Consider the following 24872-nt stretch of genomic DNA (forward strand, 5'->3'; position numbering starts at 1 on the left):
CATGGGCTAGGCATGTGTAAATAAGGGGTGACTTGGTGTTGGGATACTGGCCTTCATGGAGTTATTTTAATTACCAAATCGAAGCTGGCCTGGTTTTGAACAGAATATGTCAAACTTGATTTTTTGGAATGATTATACAAAGAAGCAAGGATCACGTATATGTGTCTGTCTTATTTTCTTCCTTTGTCTCCTGAAATGTCTTCCTGCATGCGTTCGACCATTGTGCCTACACTTTGGCTAAGTGGTGTCTTTTTTTTATTGTGAGATTGTTAGCAATGATCAAAAGCCACTTAAACATAAAGGGCAAAACAAATGAGATCAATTTGATTTGTAACCATGATCCACGCATTATTCACTTCCTATTCAAGAAATCCAGACTCCAGTCAATTAGTTCAGTACATACTTAGGATGGAACCTTCTGCTGTTCATAGCCTGATACTATGTACTTAACGCAGTTCAGAATGCTGAGTTTTTACTTGCATTGTTTCTGTCCTCAGAATCTGGAAGCAAGTTGATTCACCGCAGAATTCACTTTACTGTACCCTGGTAATACTGGAAGTTTTAAGTTCTAGGAAACTGTTAGTTAGGCTGCAAGGAATTATCATCCCTTCTGAGATAATTAATGATTTTAATTCTGAAGAAGGGTCACTGGACCTGAAATGTTAACTCTGATTTCTCTCCACTGAAGTTGCCAGACCTGCTGAGTCTTTTCAAGCAATTTCTGTTTTTGTTTCTGATTTACAGCATCCAGAGTTCTTTTTTCTTTTGTTTAGTGATTTTAATTCTCTGATAAATGACCTGTTTAATTCTCTGATATAATGACCTGTTTAATCAACACTAAAGAAACAGAATAGAAAAATAAATCCATATTGCCTTAAAATGCAATTTTCCTGTTTCTGGTAATTTGGCAGCCATGTTATGAACAGGCCAAATGTTGAAGTTGATGTTTTATCTAGAAGAAAGAAAACATGAGAAATTAAATATTTAATCTACAAATATTATTTTGTGATAATTTGAGCAATCAATTCCAAGAGTGATTGAGAGTAATTTGTTGCTTGTGCATTTGTAATTAAAAAGTACTTCCAAAAAATGCACAAACTTTATCATACCTAAGAAATATAATAAACTACACTACCTTAAATTCAGTAAGAATGTAGTATGTTCTAAAAAGGTAACAAGTTTCAAGGTGATTTCCAATGCTGGGAATTGGTACCTACTTCAAGCTGATGATTTTCTTCAGGATTTGAATTTTTGGAAAATAAGTTCTCGAGAAATTGAGCGATTGTAAACACAAATACCCACTTGGTTGCTCATTCAAATTTAATGGACTGATATTTATTTCAAACTGTAAATTGGCTTAGACAACATTCAGACAATAAGGACACATTAAATACATTTTAAACCAGTCATTTTATGTCAGAACCTTTAACTGAAGTTACTTGTAACTGAAATCAAATGACAACACACTTTTTAACACTTTCTCGCTGAAATAGTACCATCATTTGTCTCAAACATGTAGTACGTTGTCTATCACAACACAAGCTCTGATTATAAAGGCATTTCTTCTTGCATGTTCTCATGTAAATTAAACCTTAATATTCCCGATTTTATTTTGAATAATTTGTGAAGTAGGAGAAATAGCACATGCAGTACCAGATATTAATATCCAGGCCTATATTTCTACAAAATATTGCACTAGCATGTTTGTTAGTATTGTTGACAAGAATCAGTCCATTGCCTTTGAATATCAAGGTACATGGTAGCTGTTGGATCAGTTTGCTACTGCGGAATAATCTTTGCAGATGCCTTTAAGGATATCAGGCACAAGCTTGTTGACCATTGGGAAATCTCTCACAAAGAAAGTATGTGCATCTTTGGGTTCTGAAGCCATTGCTTTGAGTTCCTGTTCCATTGCCCACGAAATTCCAACTGAAAATATGACTGTACCTGAAACAAAATATAGAAAATCTTGAACTCTTATGACAAAAGTTTCAGTGTTGAAAACCAACCCAATACTATACTAGGTCATTGTGCATAAACTTTCTAGGCTACGGTTCTGATGTCCAAGTCAGAGTCAGTTTAATTCCTCAATTTTAGGATTCTAATTTGAAAAGATAAAGGAAATATCTTTTACTGCAGACAGTGCTGCTGACTCAGTAGATCCTTTTAAGCAAATTTTAAAGACCACGGACAATTATTCCACTATGGAGTTGTTAAAGATAGTTTTCTTCCATTGTGCTTTTTCAATGCAAATATCTCATCACTAGAAAAGCTTGTATCTTTTCATTCAACACTATACAATCTAAATGTCATTTGGACTTTATAGTCCATTTTTATTAACTGTGGCTAAGTTTACATTTTGGCTGAATGTATCCTTATTGAAAATCTCTTTTTTTAGAATATGCTGTAGCTTTTGTAAAGAAAATAAACCCGTAGATGTACACCACTTCATGATTTTATCAGTCATTGTTCGGCCTAAATATTTTACAACATGGTGATTGTAAAATAACTTTGTATGTATGGCTGTAGTTACTCTTACTTGTGTAAATTTCAAATGATTATCCTTGCTATTACAGACACAAACAGAAGTCATTCATGTAATAAGGAGAGAAACTTGCTGATCATTAAATCTAAGCTCCTCTTTTCTGACTAGTTACACCAGCCTATGTAGATTTCTGGGAATGCTGCTTTGTTCCTCAACTGAGGAACAATGTGGTATCAGAAGCGCCAAAAGTGTGAAGTGTAAACTGTATCGTATTTTTATATATTAAATACTTTAAATATAAAGTTATTGTGAAAAGAATTCCCAAATTTGCACTAACTTAGCAGATAAATGTTTTTATCATCCAAGCAATCGTTACCTGATTCATGTGCCACTGTTGCTGGAACCTCAACATCATCATAAGATTGGCCATCAGTGATGATGATCAACACATTCAGGTTGCTGTTCTTCAATTTTCCAAACAAATTCTTTGAGGTGTAAGTAATTGCTTCCCCAGTGGCTGTGCCACCACTCCAGTAAGGGATATTCCTGATAGCGTTTTGCACTGAATCCTTTGTTAAATGTTGACCAAAATCAAATTCAGTTCTTTGATTGTATGTGAACTGTACAGCACCAACTCTTGCACCAATCTGATGAATGTCAAAGGATTTCACAATTTCTGAGATGAAGTTCAGAACAGTGCGAAAGTTGCTGTCCCCAACACTGCTGGATCCATCGATAAGAAAGCCAAGGTTTATTGAATTGTAACAAGTTCTACTGCATGACATCTGGCTGTAGGAACACAGTCTTTGTGCTAAAGGTTTTATAAACTTATACATGCCAAACCAGTTTTGAATAGAATAGGAAAACAGTCCATTGTTTTTGCAAACAATCTGTGAAAGAAAAGAAAAAGATGCAAAGTAAATCTTAAGCAATACAATTGGTGATGGCAAGTAATTGCTGCCACATTTGCTCTTGGTTTGGAGACATTTTTGAGTAATATGAAGTTAAAGTGCACATTTGATACCAGTAAGTGGAATTAGCAAATGTCTAAATGCAGGTGAAATTTGTAATAGTAGTAAAGAAACCAATATTTATTGCTAATGTTACTTTTTGCTGATTGTAAAATACTTAAAAATAAAATGTTGCATGAAATAATACTAGATGATTGAACCTTTTAAAGATTGCTTGTTATTGGTGTAATTGTTATGTCAATGAAGCACTGTGATATTGTTCTTCAGCTACAAACCAGAATTCAGCCCAACAACTTCACTCCCAAATTGTGCTGCACATTTATCCATAACGTGAAGCTTCACCAATGAAAAGTGATTGAATTTGTGGTAAACCCATTATAATTTCTACAAATTATATACTGTATCCAGGGCTTTCTGCTTCTGGATCTCCTGAAGTGTGTATCTAGCAGATATATATTTCAGTGAATCTGTTGCTTTCTGAAATATGTAAAATGTAGCAAATTTATGAATTTTATAATATGTGCTCAGAAACCTCTAAGATATGCATAAATTGAACAATATTTGTTACAACTATTAAAAGGACTAAAATAAAATTATGAGAAAGTGAGGGCAAAAAGCAAAGCTTTTTAGGCAATGCATGCACATGACAAAGTGCTGAGGGGAGCTATTGAAATGTCAGTTGATGTGGAATGCAGATGTTTTATTTTATTGCTATAAATGTAGAATTGGTTGCATTATTTAATTTGTTGCATTGAAAGGCTGTAGGATGTAGTCTGCTAGCAATTACAGAGAGACGATTGCAGTGTGGCCAGTGCTCAGACCTGAATATTTAAAGATATTTAATGTTTTGGAAGGGCAAAGGAACTAGGCTATCTCTGATAATAAATGAGAAGGTCAGTTCAATTGTAAAACAAAATTGGTTCCGAAGATCAAGGTATCAAATCAATTTAGTTGGAGATAAGAAATAGCAAAAGGAATAAATCACAGATGGGAGTAGTCTGCAGGCTCAAGAAAGGTAATTATGCAGTAGGAAGACTTTAATCTTCATATTGATTGGACAAATCAAAGTTGCTTAGAGAATGAGTTTGTAGTGTGCATTCAAGACTGTTTTTAACAATGAATCCTGGAAGCTGTTGGGGTGCAAGTTATTTTGGATCTGGTAATGTACTTTAGGCATGAGTGATCATAATATAGAATTTCACATTCCGTTTGAGCATGAAAAATGTGTGCTTGCAACTACTATCTTCAAATACAAGGGTATTAAAGTAGACTTGCCTGAAGTCTAGGTTAAAAGTAAGATGGTGGAGATGGTGGAGATACAGTGACAGGCATTTGGGAAATATTTCATAACTTTTAGAGAGTATTTCATTCAAGAAAGAAGACGACCAGAAGGGTGTATTCTCCATGGCCATTAAGGAATTTAAAGATGCTAATTGAATTGAAAGCAAAGGCCTACAATGCTACAAAGATTGGTCAGACCATTCATGGTGTCTTTTAAACCAGCAAAGTACAACAGCAAAAATAAGTTGAGAAATTGCAATCAAAGAAAAACTCAGCAAGAAGTATGAAAACAGACACTGAAAGCTAAGAAAAATATAGTAAAAGTAAGTATAGCTAAAGTAGGCATTGGTCCCTTTGGTGAGATTGGAATATTAATAATAGCGATCAAACAAATGTCAAAGGTTCTGAAAAAATATTTTGTATCCACCTTCACTGTAGAGGATGCAAAAAGCACCTGAAGTACAGTTAAAAATGATGAGGCAAAGAGGGGAGGAATTTAGAGCAATGAGTTTTACTTGAGAAAAACTTAATGGGATTGCTGATGAGATTTGAGGATGATAAGTCACCTCAACCTGATTGTCTGCATCCTAATGTCTTAAAAGAAATGGCTGCAGATATATTGGATGCATCAGTTTTAATTTTCCAAAATTTCTTGAATTCTGGAAAAGTCCTCGTAGTTTGTGAAGTTGCAAGTATGACACCTTTACTCAAGAAAGAGAGACTGAAAGCAGGAAACTAATGGCTAGATAGACTAATGCTGATATCCATTAATAAAGAATCAGGAGCTGGACATGTAGAAAATCACAATACTATCAGTGTTGTTGTGGTTTTGTGAAAGAACTTCATTGGAGGGGATATGCAAGAAGAAATAAGGGAGGCTTGTGAGAAAGATATGGCGATAATCATGGTAATCATAATTTGCATATATATTGGGTGAATCAGATTGGCAAAGATAGTCTGGAAGATGAATGCAGCATGTTCAAGAGCCAGAGAGCAGGCTGTTCTAGATCTGATAATGTGCAAAAAGATAGGGTAAATATGCCTCAAGATAGCAGTCATGATTGAGTTTTGCATTCAGTTAAGAGAGAGAGAAATGGGTATAAGATTAGTATATTTAAACATAAAGACAATTACGATCATATAAAGGCAGGCCTGGCTGATGTGAATTGGAAAATTAGGTTACAGAATAGGTCAACACAATGCAGTGACAGTCATGTCTGAAGGTATTACATTCAGCAAAGATATATTCTATGAGAAAGGCCATTGAGAAAGGGACTATCCAGACTAAAAAAATGGAAGTTAAAAACACTATCAAATTGTACAAAAAAGCATAATGGCATGGGCCGGCACAATAGTTCAGTGGTTAGCACTGCTGCCTCATGGCACAGGGAACCATATTTGATTCCAGTCTCAGGCGACTATCTGAGTGGAGTTTGCACATGTTCTCCGGGTTCCCTCCACGTGCTCTAATTTCCTTTGGTGGATCGGCTATGTTAAATTGGTGGGTTGGTTAGGTAGATTGACTATGCTAAATTGGTGGTTTGGTTAGGTAGATTGACTATGTTAAATTGGTGGGTTGGTTAGGTGGATCGGCTATGTTAAATTGGTGGTTGGTTAGGTGGATCGGCTATGCTAAATTGGTGGTTTGGTTCGGTGGATTGACTATGCTAAATTGCCCTGTAGTGTCCAAGATTGTGGAGGCTGGGTGGATTAGCCATGGGAAATGCAGGGTTACAGAGATAGGGCGGGGAGGGGGGTTTCAGGGTGGGATGTTCTTTGGAGGGTCAGTGTGGACTTGATCAGCCAAATGTCTGCTTCCACATTGTAGGGATTCTATGATGCTAGGTCAGAAAATTGCTCAATATAAAAAGCAGCAAAAAACGAAGGGACATTAAAGAGGGAGAAATTACATTCCAAGAGAAAGCTACCTTCAAAATGGTAAAAGCTTCTGTGGGTATTTAAAAAGGAAAAGAGTATGTAAAATGTGTTTGATCTTCTAGAAAAGTCTGCTGAATTATTAATAAGAAATGGAGAATGAATTGGATGCGGTTTTGGATTTGGTTTTATTATAGGGGATACAAATAACATCCCAGACATAATTGAGTTATGAGCTGAAAAAGATTAAAATGATTAGAATCACCAAGGAAAGTGTACTGAGAAAATTATTAGAGTTAAAAGCTTTGTCCCGGGATTTAAGGAGGAGTGGCTGCTAAGATAATAGATGCACTGGCTTTAATTTTCCAAAATTCTCTAGATTTTCAAAGGATCCCATCAGATTGGAAAGTTCTCAGTTTATCTCTGCATTCAAGAAAGAAGGGGGACAGCAGAACACTTTGCGGCAGTTGGCTCCACATATGAAAAGTGCTGAAAATGACTATGAAGTTACTAACGAGGGCATTTAGAAAATCTGAAAGCAATCATCCAGTATTAGTGTGGTTTTGTGAAAGGGATATCGCATAATCATCTAAATTTTAGAACTGTTTGAGGAAATAACAAGTAACATGGATATAAGAGAACTTAAGGAAATTGTGTAATTGGTTTTCCAGGAGTTATCCACCATGATGCCATATTAAAGATGGTTTACAAAATAAGAACTCGTCGTGCAGGTCTATATCAGCATGTTAGAGGATTGGTTAACGAATAGGAAACAGCAAGTAGGTATAATGTGCTGTTGCCATGTTTCCAAAATGTAACGAGTGGAATGCCACAGGGATCAGTGCAGGGGCCTCAAAAATTTACCAAAGACTTTGATGAAAGGATTGTATGGTTGCTAATGACACAAGAAAGTAGGAAGTAAATTGCAAAGAATTTTCAAATTAATATAGATAGGTTAAGTTAACTGTGAGAAAATGAACTTGTCCACTTTGGCAAACAACACAGAAAAGCGGTATATTATTTAAACAGATTATAGAATTCTGAGGTTCAGAGCATTCTTAACAGATGAATCATATGAAGTTTGTGTGCAGAATGATTCATAAAATAATTGCAATGTTGTTTATTGCAAGAGGAATATAATATAGAAGTAGAAAATTTATTCTCCAGTTGCACAATGTATGATGTGAGTACAATGTACAGTTTTGGTCACTTTATTTGAGGAAGGACATAGCTGCTATAGAAGCAATTCAGAGAAGGTTCACTAAGTTGATTCCCATGATGATGGGATTATCTTGGGTCTATATCCACCTTGGTTTAAAAGAATGGAAAGCAATCTTACTGAGACCCATAAGATCCAGAGTAGACTTGACAGGGTGGATACCAAAAGGACATTCCCCACTTGTAGAAGAAACGAGAACTCTGCAACAGAGTCAAATAAGAAACCACTTTTCATTTTAAGATGGTAATAAGGAAGATTTATTTTCCATATTGAGTGAGTCTGTGGAACTCTTTATCCAAAGAATGGTAAAGATAGTCATTGAATATTTTTAAGGTATGAAGATTCTTGACTAATAAGGGAGTCAAAGGGTATGGAGGACTATACCACATTCAGCCATGACCTCTTCCAATGGCACAGCAGGTTCAAAGGGTTGAATGGTGGAAACCTGTTTCTAATTTATATGTTTGTGTTTGACAAATTTGTTGGAGATCTTTGAGGATGTAAAGAATTGAATCGGTATGTTATATATTTGCATTCACCAAAGCTCTTTAGCACTTTCCAAACTCATGAACATTTCCATCTTGAAGGATAAGGACAGCAGGTAGATGCAAACACCATCAACTGCACTTCCCCTCCAAGACACTTGGAAATATATCACTGTTCCTTCAATGTCACAGAGTCAAAATCCTGGAATTCACTCCCTAACAACATCATGGGTCAGCCTACAGCACGTTGTCTGCAGCAGGCCAAGAAAGCAGCTCACCACCATCTTCTCAAGGGCAGCTAGTTCCAAACAATAAATGCTGATCCAGTTAGCAAAACAAAATTCGAAAAGGTACAATGAAACAGATTACTATACAAGCTTTGAGCATTTAATGTTGGGGTTATATGTTAGCATGGATACAGGACTGGCTAACTACCAGAAACAGAGGATAAATGGATCATTTTGGGTTGGCAAATCTTAACCAGTTCCCTCAGGAATCAGTGATGTGGCCTCAACTATTTATGATTAATATTAATGAAATGGATGAAGGGTTGAACTGCGATGAAGCCAAATTTGTTGATGTGCAAAGCTAGATAGGAAACCAAATTGCAAGAGTCTGCAAGGTGATAGTGATAAGTGAATCAATAAACCTTTGGCAGACAGAGTCTAATGTGGGAACATGTGAGTTTGTTCAATTTGGCAGGTAGAATGGAAAAAGTCTGAATTTTTGAATAGGAAGAACCACGGAATGTTCTCGTGGGGAACGATCTGGGTATCGTTGTATACACAGCACAAAACATTTGTGTTCAGGTACAGCATATTATTAAAAAGGCAAATGAAATGTTGGTTTTTATTGCAAGAGAGATGAAGATTAAAAGTAAGTTTTGGTACAATTGTGCAGGGAATTGGTGAGATCACATCTACAGCAGTGTGTGCAGTTTGTGGCACCTTACTCAATGACATATTTGAAATCGAAACAAATCATAGATGATATACTAAGCTGATTACTGGATTGGAGAGGTTGTCTAAAGAGGAAAGGAGAGGTTGGACAGATACAGCAAATCTTTTATTAACCAATACCTATGGGACCAGGAGTGTGCTGGTTGATCAAGTATTCAGGATAATCCAAAAGGTGCACATAATCAATGTAAAAATCTGGTATTTCAAGTAAATATTTTTTGCTGGTTTATCAAGAATGCTGGCTTATAAGATGCAGGTGAAAATGAAATTTGTTGTACTTACTGGAGTTTAGAAGAATAGGAAATTATCTTATTGCAACATTTAAGATTCCGAGGGGCTTAACAAGGTGGATGCTAAGGGAGAATCTAGAACCAGGAGATACAGTTTAAAAATAATGAGTCTCCCATTTAATTTGAAAATAAGGTATATCCTCTTTGAGAGAATCATCAATATTTGGAAATGATTGAATGTATTCAAACCTGTGTTTGGCAGAACTTTGATTGACAAGATGGTCTAGGGTAATAGAGGTTAAGGAAGTGGAATTAAGGCCACTTCCAATCAGCCATGATCTTATTAACTAATGGAATAGACTTTATAGACTGAAAACTAACTCCAGGCCTCATTTTCTATGTTTTTACGTTGTATTGATAATAGCTGGTGCAATGACCTTACCTTTTCCATGTAGTTGGGGTCTGGGACCATCTTTTGCTCTTCTGGGAGTGCTTTTGCAACTGAGACAATGAAAACATTCATGCCAGATTCTCTGGCCAGATCTGCTGCTCTTTCAATTTCATCTGAGGGCCATCCATCCACCACAACAACTATGACCTTTGGGTACCCAGATCGCGTACCCTTTTCAGGAGTGAAAAAGCTTTCCGTTGTGTGAATTAGAGCTTTACCTAGTGTATAAAATCAACATTATGAATAAACCTGAGAGAATATATGCAGGAACATGGAGGAATTTAATTTTCACATGCCCTTCTGTGACAAAAAATTATTTGTTGCATGGGAGTTTTAGTCAGTGCAGGAACTCTTTTGAGATTTATCTCTGTTTCTTCTGAGTCTTCCAGGGCATGTACATATTAGAACATCAATGAGCATAAAAGCAATGCTAACCACGTCTTCTGTCTTCTTTGGACATCTGCTAGGAGCTTTGACATACCATCCAGGCCCTTGCTACCCCAACAGTGCCTCAAACAGCGTCATTTAATTTGAGAACTGAGTGCTTTTTTGAAATAATACTTATAGCTAAACCATTTTATACTGGTGGGCATGAGAAAGTGAGGATTGTATATGCTGGAGATTAGAGTTGAGAGTGTGGCGCTGGAAAAGCACAGCCGGTCAGGCAGCATCCGAGGAGCAGGAGAATCGATATTTCGGGCATAAGCCCTTCATCAGGAATTGAAGGGCTTGTTCCCAAAGCGTCAATTCTCCTGCTCCTCGGATGCTGCCTGACCTGCTGTGCTTTTCCAGCACCACACTCTCGATGGTGTGCATAAGAGTCTTCATTAGATGTGCCAGTACATCCCTCTCAATTATTATTATTACTTGGAAAGTAGAATTAATATAACCTACAGGAAATGATACCTGAACATTAAATGAGAAATAAAATTAATTAGAATAAAGGACAACATTTATGATTTAAGGAGTATCACTGAGACAGATGAATTCATCAACAAGTCTTCAAATATCAGAAACTTTGTTGAGAAAAGGAAGAAAACCAGTTAAGAGTTGGAAATGGGGAAAGAAATTGATGAACTATTGTTTTTACATCATTAGGCCCATACTTAAAATCCCACTTCATCCAATTCCACTTGCCACTTGGGATGGGTGTCAGCCAACATTACACTAAATATGTACCATTTATCAACCCCAACTTTGAAATTTTAGCTTTGAAATGTTCATACTTTAAGAATAAATTGCAAGTTGATTCTGGCAAAAGCAGTTCATTTTCTTTAGGCTAAATGTTTCTATTTCAGCTTTAGTTGATAATAAATTTTCTGCATCAGTACATTGTTTGGGTTTGTCAATACATCTGTTGTCACAATATCAAAATTTGACCTTTTTCAAAAGAAACTACTCGGCATTCATCAGCTTCCTTCAGAACGATAAATTGTGCTCTGTAGGATAATCAAGGTCATTCAAATGTTCGAAGACAATTTCTTAATCAAGGCAGGCTAATGGTTATAACTGCCAGATCAACAACTTAGAGGTGGAGAGTTCACAATCTCATAATTGCGAGATGTGGAATTAAATTCAGTCAGTGAGGTTATATAGCTACCACCAGAAAATAGCGTTGAAAGAGGCTAAATATTTGTAGAAATCAAGTGGCCTACTAGTATTCTTCATAAAAGGATGACCTACTATCGCTACACTAACCTGAGAAATAGAAATATATAATAAATGGGTGCTTGCTCGTATGACACACATGTTTGGCTGCACCTTTATTTGTCCATCTATTGACATTCTGGCTGTAATATCTTTTTAATCTTGAACAGAATCTCCATACTGCCTCCATTGTAAGTGCCATTACATCTCTCAGAGATTCTTGGAACTTTGTTTTTTATTTAAGTGTTTTTATCTGAAAGGTTTTTAAAGCTTGATTTCTTTTAATTGACACATTTCTTGATTTATATCATTTCCTCAATGTTCATGATCATATTTCTCTATAATTGTTACAAAGCCAGAACCTGTATTATCATATAAATACATTTAAAATTATACATAACTATGGTTAAAATACACTTTTCATAAAGCTTCAAAATTGGAAAGAAATGGTGAGTACAAAAAAATTTTGTATAGAAGCTGAACAGCACAGAACGAGACCTTTCTACACAACTGAACAGTTCCTAAATTGGAATAATCTGAAACTCATCCTACTAGCCAGGTGTCTTCCAATGGTTTTCTCTCTTCTGTTTCTTCTGCTCAGTGTTATTTAAAAAAAAATACACCTTTGCCTCAAAATCTTCCTGTGTTTGGTGCCTAACCAGGTTCCTTTAGATTGGGAAGTAACCAATGTAACTTCTTTATTCAAAAAGGAAGAGAGGGAGACGTAAATGAGGAACCAACAGGCCAGTTAACTTAACATCTTTCATGGAGTAAAAGATAGAGTTATTATTAAAATTGAGATAATTCAAAATATAACAAGACACTTGGATTAGTTAATGGTAATCAGGTAGAGCCATCATGGCTTTATGAAAGGGAAATCATGTTTAACTAATTTATTGGAGTTCTTTGAAGAAGTATGGAGTTTAATTTAGATAAATGTGAGGTGCTGCATTTTAATAAGGCAAATCAGGGCAGAACTTATTACACTTAATAGTAAGATCATGCCGAACAAAGAGACCTTGGGATGTAGGTTCATAGTTCTTTGAAAGTAGAGTTGCAGGTAGACATGGTGGTGAAGGAGGAGTTTGGTATGCTTGCCTTTATTGGTCAGCGTATTGAGTAGAGCAGATGGTAGTTCATTTTGCAGCTGTACAGTGCATTCAGTTCTTGTCTCGCTGCTTGAGGAAAGATGTTTTGAAACTTGAAAATGCTCAGAAAGGATTTACAGAGATGTTGCCAAGGTTGGAGGGTTTGAGCTCTGGGAGAGGCTGAATAGGCTGGGGCTGTTTTCCCTGGTGCATCAGAGACTGAGGGGTTACCTGATAGAGGTTTATAAAATCATGGATAGGGATATGGATAGGGTGAATCCGAAACATGGTAACATTTGACATGGATGAAATATCGGTTTGCTATAGGAAGGTGAGATTAGAAATAAATGGATGTTTTCAGGCTGGCAGGTTGTCATAAGTGGTGTGCCATAGAAATTCAATGCCCGCCACTCTTTACGATTTATAGAAATAATTTGGATGTAGGAGTTGAAGGTATGCTTGCTAAATTTACTAATGACACAAAGGTAGGTAACAAATGAGTTGTAAAGAAAAGCTCTGGAGCTTACAAAGCAATATAGATGGGCTAAGTGAGTAGGCAAAGACCTGGCAAATGGAGTAGGGTAAGCAAATGTGAAATTGTCAATTTTGGCAGAAAGAATAATAAAAAAACAAATTTATTATCTCAATGATTAGAAATTGGAAAGGGCAAATTTAAAACAAATTAACAGAAAATGAAAATATGCTGGATATTTTGCAATCATGTTGAAAGTTAGTTAGGGACAAACCATACGGAAGATTTAAAGTTACATTTCAACATGAAATTATAAAGAAGCCTCTTGGAAAGTTTAGCTCTGTGACTGTTATATTTTACTATGTTTTCAAATTCTTTGTTTGTAATGGATGAATTTCAGACCAATCATATAAAGTCCTTTGGTATAACACCAAACTGTTTCCCATTGGGATGAATCTGAAAGCTAAGCTTTCTACCTTGCAATGAGAGAATTTTGGAGATTCTCCAATTGCTCTTCACTGTGCTTTGCTATAACACCAGCAATGCTGGTAATCTAGAAATAGAAGCTATGATTAAGTCTGTCACTGAATATGTGTTATAATTTCCAACAGTGAGGACATCCTTGCCCTGCAAGAAGTCATTAAGAGTTGTTAGTAAATTACCATTCAGTCTGCAATTACCACCAATAATTGCAGATTATTGAACCAGTTAGTATTACAAAAGAAAAAGTAGGTGGCCACTGGAGAATTTTCCAGATTGCTGTTAAAAATGCTTTGTTTAAAAGGATTTTTTAAATGCAGTATTTTTTTAATAGTATGGAAGGACTACATATGTATTATTGGAATTATAAACTGGAAAAAGGAGTTTTGAATTGCTTTTTGTGGGCAATTAACCAGTTGTTCTTTTAAAATTATAACTTGAAGGAAAAGTGGAACTGCATGATCACTTATTGGTTACACAAGGTCCTGTAATTCTTTTTATTTAAGAATTGATACTTTTGTTAGACAACTAGCTTTTGAGTTCAAGAAGATATAATCACCCAGCAGCAGCTTGTGGGTTAGTTGTAAGGACAAGTTTATCACAGAGAGGAGAGGATTCAGTTGGACCAAGATCTCCATAAGCCTGAAAGCATGTAAAGATTGGTTTTTCTCTCTCTCACCCACTCTCTTCCACAGAGACAGGGAGAGAGAGAGAAAGAGACAGAGAGAAAGAGACAGAGAGAAAGAGACAGGGAGGGGGAGAGAGAGAGAGAGAGAGAGAGAGAGAGAGGAAGAAATAACACTCAAAAACAATGTAAAGAAAGAAACTTTTTCTTCAAGCCTAGGTCCAATTGACCAGCTAGTGAACTGAGAATTGCCATAGTTGTCTACAGCATGATATTATCAAGACCTCAAAGGAACTGTAAAAAAGTGACCTTATTTTCCCCTGTTTGTATTCTTCATCCATAGACTTTGTTCCTTTTTGCTGATATCCCCACAATATCTCTGAAAATCTGTTTGTCTTGTCTGTCCTAATTGTGAATAAATGAATGTGTTTGGATTTATAGAGTGTGTACTTTATGTTTGCATATTAATAATCTATTTTGCACCTGCTACAGGTGTTTATTATAATAAATACGTTTTTGTTTTCTTATTTGTAGACTGAATTTCATTTATTGGAGATAGTGGTCACAACCAGTCATTAGACATCCTACTGATTAAACAGGTCCTATTTCACATTATTGATGGCCTTCGGAATAGTGGAACTTGATTTTCAGTGCCCTCAGGGCTGTGGCAAGTGGTAGAACAAATCAGAATTTCATTCCAGTGTAACATATAGACAATGCATAAAAACACATCCAGCTGTTTATATTGCATGCCAAGATCCAATTCTCAGTTCAGAAAGTTAAGACAGCAAGTTCAGAATAGTTCAGATTAGAACTATTCCTTTTGATCAGATCATGGTTGATCACCTATCTCAATGCCACCTTTTTGTGCTATGTCTACATCCATGGTGTCATTCGTCTCTGAAGATGGATTACTTTTTGTCCTGAATGATGGAGATCCCACAGCCCTCTGGCTAGAAAATTCAGAAGATTCGCCACACTCTGAAGGATGAAAACCCTTATTTCAGACTTAAATAGCCTAACCTTTACTCTGTAACTGAGTCCTCTGGTTCTACACTCACCAACCAGTGGAAACATCCTATCTACACCTACCATATCACACCCAATGAGAACCTTGTAAGTTTCAGTTGGATCACCTCTTATTCTTTGATGCTGTAGAAATTGCAGGCCTGGTTTTCTCAATCTCTCCTCATAAAATAATCCTGTCATTCGAGGGATTAGTCTGCTGAACCTCGATTGCACACAGTATTTGGCAAATATATCCTTCTGTAGGAAAGCAGATCAAAACTATTCACAATACACCTGTTACAGTCTCACCATCAAATTGCAGTAAGGCAGTTTTACTTCTGCACGCAAATCCTTTTGCAATGAAGCCAACATACCCTTATCCTAATGTACTGATTGTTGCACCTGTCTGCTAGCTATTAGTGACTCAAGAACGATGATATCCAAATTTATTTGGACACCAACACTTCCTAGCTTCCATCATTTTTAAAAAAAAACTTCCATTTTATTCTACCAATGTGGATAACCTTGCTTTGCTTTCCATTATATCCCATCTGTCACGTTCATGCCTGTTCACTCAGCCTGTCTGAGTCCAGTTGAACTTTTCTTGCATCCTCCTCATAACTTTGCTTTCTGTCTGTGAACCAAATCTCAATCCATGTTACTATTGCAACTCCAAAAACAAAAGGGGTAGGATGAAGAAATATTCTGTACGTATGAGGTCACTTCCCTATTTTTCGAGAATAATTTGCAGTTCCAAGTTAACATCTTGATCAAGTGTTGGAAAGCAGAGTGAAAATGTGGAATTGAGAATAATGTTAATCAGGATATTGTAATGAGACCCATGTCACTCACCAACATTGGTGCTACCTCCTTTGTAAGTCACATTTTTGATTGCAGAGGCCACGTCCTTTGAATTAGTGAAATTTTTCAAGTTGAACTCAGTTTTAGGATTCTCACTGCATAATTAATACATAAAATGCAACTGAAATACCATTATGAATGGATGCAAATGGTACTCAAGTCTGACTTCTACAAATATTTAGAAAGAAATTTTACATGATCATCTCTCACTTCTGTTTACCTTACTTGTACAATGCCAACAAGTGGTCCTTGTGGTCCAATACCAAGCATGTTGGTGACTCTAATGACAAAATTCTTCTGAAGGTCAAATCTGCGTTTACCAAGATTCCAGCTCCCATCAAGCAAGAAGGCAATGTCAGCTTTGCACTCTGTGGATTGAAGAATTACTTTTCATTGAACAAATGCAACTCAGACAAGCAATTAGATGTTGTATTGATCTAAGTAAATGGCAATATTGGACAAATCAGATTCCAGTGTGAATCCTAGCTTAACAAACTGTAAAGTTTATTATTGCAAGTCAATTACTGTGCTGGGTAGTCATAGTCATAGACCCTTTGGTCCAGCTAGTGCATGCCAAACAGATATCCCAACCTAATCTAGTCCCACCTGTGAGCACCTTGCCCATATCCCTCCAAACCCTTCCTATTCATATTCCCATCCAGATGCCTTTTAATTGTTACAATTGTACTGGCCTCCACCACTTCCTTTTTCAACTCATTCCATACATGTACCACCCTCCGAATGAAAAAGTTGCCCCTTAGGTCTCTTTTATATCTTTCTCCTCTCACCCTAAATCTATGCTCTCTAGTTCTGGACTCCCCCACCCCAGGGAAAAGACTGTCTATTTATCCTATCCATGCCCCTCATGATTTTATAAACCTCTATAAAGGTCACCCCTCAGTCTCCACGCCCCAGGGAAAACAGTCCAACCCTATTCAACCTCTCCCTACAGCTCAAATCCTCCAAGCCTGGCAACATCCTTGTAAATCTTTTCTGAACCCTTTCAAGTTTCACAACATCTTTCCAATAGGAAGGAGACCAGAATTGTAAGTAATATTCCAACAGTGGCCTAACCAATGTTCTGTACAGCCACAACATGACCTCCCAACTCCTGTACTCAATACTCTGACTAATAAAGGAAAGCATACCAAACGCCTTCTTCATTATCCTATCTACCTGCGTCTCCACTTTCAAGGAGCTATGAACCTGCACTCCAAGGTCTCTTTGTTCAGCAACACTCCCGAGGACATTACCATTAAGTGTATAAGTCCGGTTAAGATTTGCTTTCCCAAAATGCAGCACCTCGCATTTATCTAAATTACACTCCATCTACCACTTCTCAGCCCATTGGCCCATCTGGTCAAGATACTGTTGTAATCTGAGTTAACCCTCTTCGTTGTCCACTACACCTCCAATTTGGTGTCATCAGCAGACTTACTAACTGTACCTCTTTTGCTCACATCCAAATCATTTATATACATGATGAAAAGTAGTGGACCCAGCACCGAACCTTGTGGCACTCCACTGGTCACAGGCCTCCAGTCTGAAAAACAACACTCCACCGCCACCCTCTGTCTTCTACCTTTGAGCCAGTTTTGTATCCAAATGGCTAGTTCTCCCTGTATTCCATGAGATCTAACCTTGCTAACTCGTCTTCCATGGGGAACCTTGTCGAACGCCTTGCTAAGTCCATATAGATCACATCTACCACTCTGCCTTCATCAATCCTCTTTGTTACTTCTTCAAAAAACACAATCAAGTTTGTGAGACATGATTTCCCACGCACAAAGCCATGTTGACTATCCCTAATTAGTCCTTGCCTTTCCAAATACATGTACATCCTGTCCCTCAGGATTCCCTCCAAAACCTTGCCCACCACCGATGTCAAGCTAACAGGTCTATAGTTCCCTGGTTTGTCCTTACCACCTTTCTTAAATAGTGGGACCACGTTAGCCAAGCCCCAGTCTTCCGGCACCTCACCTGTGACTATCGATCATACAAATATCTCAGTCAAAGGCCCAGCAATCACTTCTCTAGCTTCCCAGAAAGTTCTAGGGTACATCTAATCAGGTCCTGTGGATTTATCCACTTTTATGCATTTCAAGACATACAGCACTTCCTCCTCTGTAATATGAACATTTTTCAAGATGTCACCATCTATTTCCCTACATTCTACATCTTCCATGTCCTTTCCCACAGTAAACACTGAAGCAAAATACTAGTTTAGTAATTCCCCCCTCTCCTGTGACTCCACACAAAGACCACATTGCTGATCTTTGAGGGGCCCTATTTTCTCCCTAGTTACCCTTTTGTCCTTAATGTCTTTGTAAAAACCCTTTGGATTCTCCTTAACTCCATTTGCCAAAGCTATCTCATGTCCCCTTTTTACCCTCTTGATTTCTGTCTTGAGTATACTCCGACCGCCCTTATACTCTTCTAAGGATTCATTTGATCCACCTTGTCTATACCGGACATATGCTTCCTTCTTTTTCTTAACCAAACCCTCAATTTCTTTAGTCATCCAGCATTCCCTATACCTACCAGCCTTTCCTTTCACCCTAACAGGAATATACTTTCTCTGGACTCTCACCTCATTTCTGAAGGCTTCCTGTTTTCCAGCTGTCCCTAGTCATAAATATATTTATATGAGGCTGCCAATGTACTTTTAAGAAAAGTAAATGAGTTATTATCCCAAAGAAATAAGAGGCAGCCCCTTTTTTTCCCAAACAACACACTTACAGCCATTCAACCCCAGTGAAGTATCACTTCCGTCTTCACCTTAATTTTGTTTTAGTTAACTAAGGCAATAGCAACCACTTCCTTCAGTTTTTTGCACATTCACAAGATGAGATTGTCTTTCAGCCTCCCAGAGATATATGGACAGTGTAACCTACTTGGACAACGTTGAGGCTGCTAAAGACTTATTTTCATCTCTGCTGGCCTAAATACCTCCTCAAACTAATCTGTCCTTTTGCTTGCATGAACCTTTCTGAACTCAACTTGTTTGTTCCCTAGTATTCCTTTTCTGGTCATTAAGACTCAAGTCAACTATAAGCATAAATTATCTCACTCTCATCTGTTGAATTGTTTAGCTTAAGTCACATGAATTCTTGGAAAGGCTGTCTTGTGCCCACTATTCCAAATTATTTTCTTTTAAAACAGAAGTCCTTCACAACCCTGAAAAGATAAAACTCATTAAACATTATGCTAGATCCAAGTTCCCAAATAATGATAGATTATAAACTTGGGTCACAAGTTTCAGCCAATCCCCCACCAAAAAAAAGTATCTTTAGGAAGCAATTTCATTTCCTATCAATATTTCCTCATCACTATTTCTATTTTATGTTAACAGTAATAACATATTTACAATAAACATAAGGATTTTCATCATAATCATATTCTAAACAAATCCATTTTGATCACAACATTCACATTTATTACTGACAAACTGTCAGCTATGACATTAAACATCATTGGTATTGCAGGACATTACTAAGTATGTGGTTATATTAAGGAAATGTTGTTAAAGGACTACCGTTTCTATAAGTATGTTTCTGCTGAGGTATTGGATATGTTGAAATGTTGTATAGCCCACACCAGGCTCAATGTCTCTTCCTCCACTGTCGAATATTTTTGTTAATGCGTGTAGTCTGTGTGAAAAGTAATTGACTAGCAGTTTGATCCCCAGCTCATCCTTTTGTACTAACACTGCACCACACCAGTGTTAGTGATATCCAAACTCAGCATAAACCTTATCATAATTAAGAGCTGCTAAAACTGATGCAATGGTCAATATAGTTTTCAAGTTGTCGAAGGCTCTCTTTCATTCTTTTGGCCACTCAAGCCGTTGCCTTTCTTGAACAAAATTATCAAAGGAACCACAACAGTGCTGAAATTCAGAATCTAAAAAAATCTGATCAAATCCACTTATGCCAATATATTGCAGAATTTCACATTTTGGTTTAGGGAAGGGATAAACTCAAATACTTACCCCTTGATTTTCTTCTTTGGGCGATATTCGGCCTTGTCCCACAATGTGGTCCAAGTAAGTCACTTTTGCTTTGGCAAGTCTACTTTTAACTAGATTTATGACCAAACTGACTCATTATAACTGTTAAAACAAACTGTTGATATCTTTAGAGAAAGAGGTGGGTACTGCAGAGGATAAAGTGCTTTATCTTCCCTTCCAAGTCCAATTTGATTTAGCTCCTTCCCCCTCTCCCTGTATCACTCACATCTTTGGTTGTCTACATTGCATTAATGGGCTTTGTCTGTAAATTGATCAATTAGAGAACATGAGTAACTTATTGGTGGTGGTTCATTTTTACCTCATTAAAAAGAAACAGTTTGTTCAAGTGTTATAAAGGTTCCTTCAAAATTTGGCTGAATGGAACCACGTTGTCCATATACAAAACACAGTGGCATAATCCTTTGATGACCTTGTTGGTTAATCATTGAAATCATTGAAAAATTGCTAATGTATTTTTATTCCAAACAACACCACTTAACTTCGCTAAAATCCATCTGATACAAAAACTGATATTTCTTTGGCTGTCACAGTCAATGGAGCTTATCAATATCCTTTAAACAAATGTTTTTTGTAACCAACTGAGCTTGCCCAATCCTCTCAATACAATCCTTTAATTGTGGAATTGGATATGATTTGCTTTTGGCAGTGTGTTAACTTTGCAATAATCGATACACATCCATTGTGATCCATCTGGATTTGGCTCCAACAGCTGAGCCTCAGCTACAATTACCCAATTAAGTAACACCATCATCAATCACAAATGTAATCTCTTTTCTCACTCAAACAAACTTGTGTGGGTTGATTCTGTGAGGGTGTTGTTTTCGGTGAAACACATTCCCTACATTAACATGAAGTACAGCCAAAGTCATTTTCTCCTGGCCTATTTACAAAATTGATTTATTAATCTATTATAGTTTTTGTTTTCTGGGAAATGGCATAGTATTCCATTTAATATTTTAAGCACCTCTTGTAATATTCAATTTGATTACCAAAAGTTTGGCTTTTGAATTTTCAATTTCTGATTCATTTTCCAATTGTTATAATATTTTTTATTCCACTCCCTGTTCCTTTCACCACTTCCCAGTCTATCTCCCAATCAGTCTTACTTAACATATTAACATGTCACACTGATTTTTCCTCCTGTCCAGAGTACTCATTAAATAATTCATATCATTGAGATTATTTTCATTCACTAAGATCCAGTGAACCTTGTTTTTAATGGTTCCCCAGTGACAGATGTCAGTACTAACACCTGTTCTCCAGCGACAAGGTTCTGATCTATGACGTCTCTATTTGATTTAGTTTTCATTGCTTGTTGAACATTTAAAAAACATTGTTTGGCCAACTCACACGCTTTGATCAGTTTCTCTCAGAAACGTGGCACAAAGGTCAAAACTGCAGTCTCTGAGCTTTGGTTTATAAACTTTTTTTTGATTAATTAATTAAGGAGGTCTCTCACCATATTTCCATACATGAGTTCAAAAGAATTTGATCTTGCAGATGCATTCAAGTCAAACAGTAACAAGGAAATTCCTTTATCCCAATCATTTCAAAATTGATTAGTTGTTTTTGTGGCATAAAATTTGGAGTTTTGTCTGATTTTATTTCTTTGTGTAATCCATACCTTGTAAACAAAAACTGAACAAAACTCTTTGCTTACCACTTTTGCCGTAATTTTCCCCAAAGGCACTGTCTCAGGAAATTTTTTTGAAACATCTATAACTGTTAAAAGAGCACCGATTCCCATTTCTGGTTTTTGATGCCAAGACCATGTTAAATAGTTTTGTTTTAAAGCTGGTATCGGAATTGAAAGTGCAGGTTTCACTAATAGTTGTGGATTCCTCGTAGAGTCATAGATTTGTACAGCATGGAAACAGACCCGTTGGTCCAACTAGTCAATGCCAACCTTGTTCCAAAACTAAACTAGTCCCACCTGCCTGCACTTGGCACATATCCCTCCAAGCGTTTCCTATACATGAACTTATCCAAATATCTTTTAAATGTTGTAACTGTACCTTCATCCACCACTTTCTGTGCTCATGATCTAATATGTATGGTATTTTTGGCAAAATTTAATTCCATCTTTATGTAATCCTGGTCAATAAAAAAAATTAGTCTGTGTTTTCTAATATCTAAGTGACGTGTCACTGGAATTTTGGGAGCCACTCCTAAAAATTTGTTAGGAAACTCAAACAAGTCTATTATCCATTCCTTATTATCTGGTTCTTGAGGTAGACTCCCTTTCCTCATTTAACACCTTTTCATTTAAATAATAACACCCAGGTATTGATTTGATTCAGTTTCAGGGTAGGCTGTTAGATAAAGGTCTCTCATTTCTAGCTGTAACGACTACATTTAAATTAAGGCAGATATTCTAAACATGTCAGCCTCTTGCTTTCCATCTTTTTTTACTTAAGTATTCAAAAATAGCAATTTTTGAATTTCTTGAATTTCCAAATCATCGCTCTTATTCATAGTCTTTTTCTCTTCCTGTTCAATTATTTGAATGTGAGATCTAGACAAAACACAGTCTGGAATCAATCCAGAATGTTTCTCCTATAGCATCTCACTTTCTTTCACTTCTAATCATTTTTACCCTCCCACAATTAAGTCAACATTTTTGATCCAGCCAAGCCATTCCCTATGATAAAATTCCTTCTGTAGAGATTTCTTCCATGATTTCAACCACAACGTAGACTCACAGATGTTTACAGCACAGAAAGAGGCTGTGCTGCCCATCATATCCATACTGGTCAACAAAAATCTGAATACACATACCATTTCCAGCTTTTCACCCATGGAAACTATTGTAACACCAGTGAATATCTAAATACTGCTTAAATATTAAATATTAAGAGTTTTCTGACTCAGAAACCATTTCAGGCAGTGATTCCCACCATGAGTGAAAAAAAACTTGTTTTCAACTCTCCTCTTGGCCTTTTCCCTCTTACCTTAAATCTATCTTCCCAGTTTACTGACCCTTCTATTATGAGTGCCTCCTTAAGCACCCCCCACCCCCACCCCCACCCCCTTATCTAGGCTTCTCATAGTTTTACACACCTCTGTGAAGTTCTCTGTCTAACTTTGTTACTCCAAAGAAAACAACGCCAGCCTATCCAACCTTTCCTCAAAGTCCGGACCTTCCAGTCCATGGAGCATCCTAGTAAGTCTCCTTTGCACTCTCTGGTGCCATCAGATCCTTCCTATATTGTGATGATCAGAACTGTACGCAATACTGTAGTCATGGAATAACCAATATTTTATACAGTTCCAACATAAACTCCTTATTCTTATTTTCCTAAGACCTGGCCACTATTCCACATGAATTCTTAACCACGTTACTGATCTGCCCTGCTACCTTCAAGGATCTGTGGATCCTTTGATCTTCAACACATTCCAACACATTTGCAGTGTGATTCCTTACCTTGTTAAACCTCATCAAGTGCATTATCTCACACTATTGCAGGTTCATTTCGATTTGCTATTACATGGCCCGACTGACCAATCTGTTGATATCCTCCTGCAGTTTCTGTCTATTTCTTTGAAATTTACCATGCTACAATTTTTCATATCATCTGCAAACTCCTTGATTATACCCCCTATATTTAAGTTTAAATCGCATTAATGTACACAACAAACTGCAAGGACACCAACACAGAGCCTGGCAGAACTCCACTGTTTCAGAAACTGGGTGCCTGGTGCTTCCTCCTTTGCTCTATCAATTCTAGGGATACATCTCATCTGGGCCTACAGATTCATCGACTTTTAGGACTGACAAGTCTGCTAGTGCACCACCCTCCCTCCCCACTCTATGTTATTTTTTTCCTGTATTTTACAGTCCTCAACTCTGATGCGTATACCTGCATTGTTCTTTACCATTGTGAAGATTGATGAAAAGTATGCATTATGGACTATGCCTACATTTCCAGGTGTGCATTCAGATGACCTCAATGATTCCTAATGGGCCCAACTCTTTACCGAGTTGATCTCGTGCTCTTTGTATATTTAAAGGAACCCTTTAGGTTTTTTTTAAATTGTATCTGCCTGGGTTTTCCCTTTCTTTTATTTCACCCTTACTCCAACTTGTGGGCGGCACGGTGGCACAGTGGTTAGCACTGCTGCCTCACAGCGCCAGAGACCCGGGTTCATTTCCCGCCTCAGGCAACTGACTGTGTGGAGTTTGCATGTTCTCCCCGTGTCTGCGTGGGTTTCCTCCGGGTGCTCCGGTTTCCTCCCACAGTCCAAAGATGTGCAGGTCAGGTGAGTTGGCCATGCTAAATTGCCCGTAGTGTTAGGTAAGGGGTGGATGTAGGGGTATGGGTGGGTTGCGCTTCGGCGCGGCGGTGTGGACTTGTTGGGCCGAAGGGCCTGTTTCCACACTGTAAGTAATCTAATCTAAAACTTAATTACGGACTAGAAAAATCATATTTTTGCTTATATCTTCAATTTGACTCCAGTCCACTCCTGGTCAGTGTGCTTATCTGGGAGTGTTCTCACCCTGTCCACGCCTCTCAGTGATGTAGAATGTCTGTCACAGGGTGCTCTCCTCACTCACTCTTTTCAATCTATTTAATTCTCAATTCACTCTATGCAATGTGAGATGATGCAACCAATTAATGTTATTTTCCTTCATTAGACTGACTTGCTCCAGTGTCTCCCAATAACTTTATTGATTTATCTTTTCATTCAGAAAAAGGAAATATCT

The 24872-nt window shown here is 37.1% G+C and overlaps 1 protein-coding gene across 2 annotated transcripts in view; it reads right to left on the reverse strand.

The window, feature by feature from the left end:
• Nucleotides 1-1302: 1302 nt before the first annotated feature.
• coch (coagulation factor C homolog, cochlin (Limulus polyphemus)) overlaps nt 1303-24872 on the reverse strand; it is a 65398-nt gene continuing 41828 nt past the window's right edge. For both annotated transcript variants that reach the window (XM_072569006.1, XM_072569005.1), the window contains exons 8-12: nt 16358-16505; nt 16129-16232; nt 9948-10174; nt 2862-3375; nt 1303-1947 (exon numbers count right to left, since the gene is read on the reverse strand). In XM_072569006.1, the coding sequence (XP_072425107.1) occupies nt 1772-1947; nt 2862-3375; nt 9948-10174; nt 16129-16232; nt 16358-16505 (1169 nt within the window). In that variant the 3' untranslated portion in view covers nt 1303-1771. The remainder of the gene's footprint in view (nt 1948-2861; nt 3376-9947; nt 10175-16128; nt 16233-16357; nt 16506-24872) is intronic.

This window comes from Chiloscyllium punctatum, chromosome 4 (assembly GCF_047496795.1).
Source record: "Chiloscyllium punctatum isolate Juve2018m chromosome 4, sChiPun1.3, whole genome shotgun sequence".
NCBI lineage: Eukaryota > Metazoa > Chordata > Chondrichthyes > Orectolobiformes > Hemiscylliidae > Chiloscyllium > Chiloscyllium punctatum.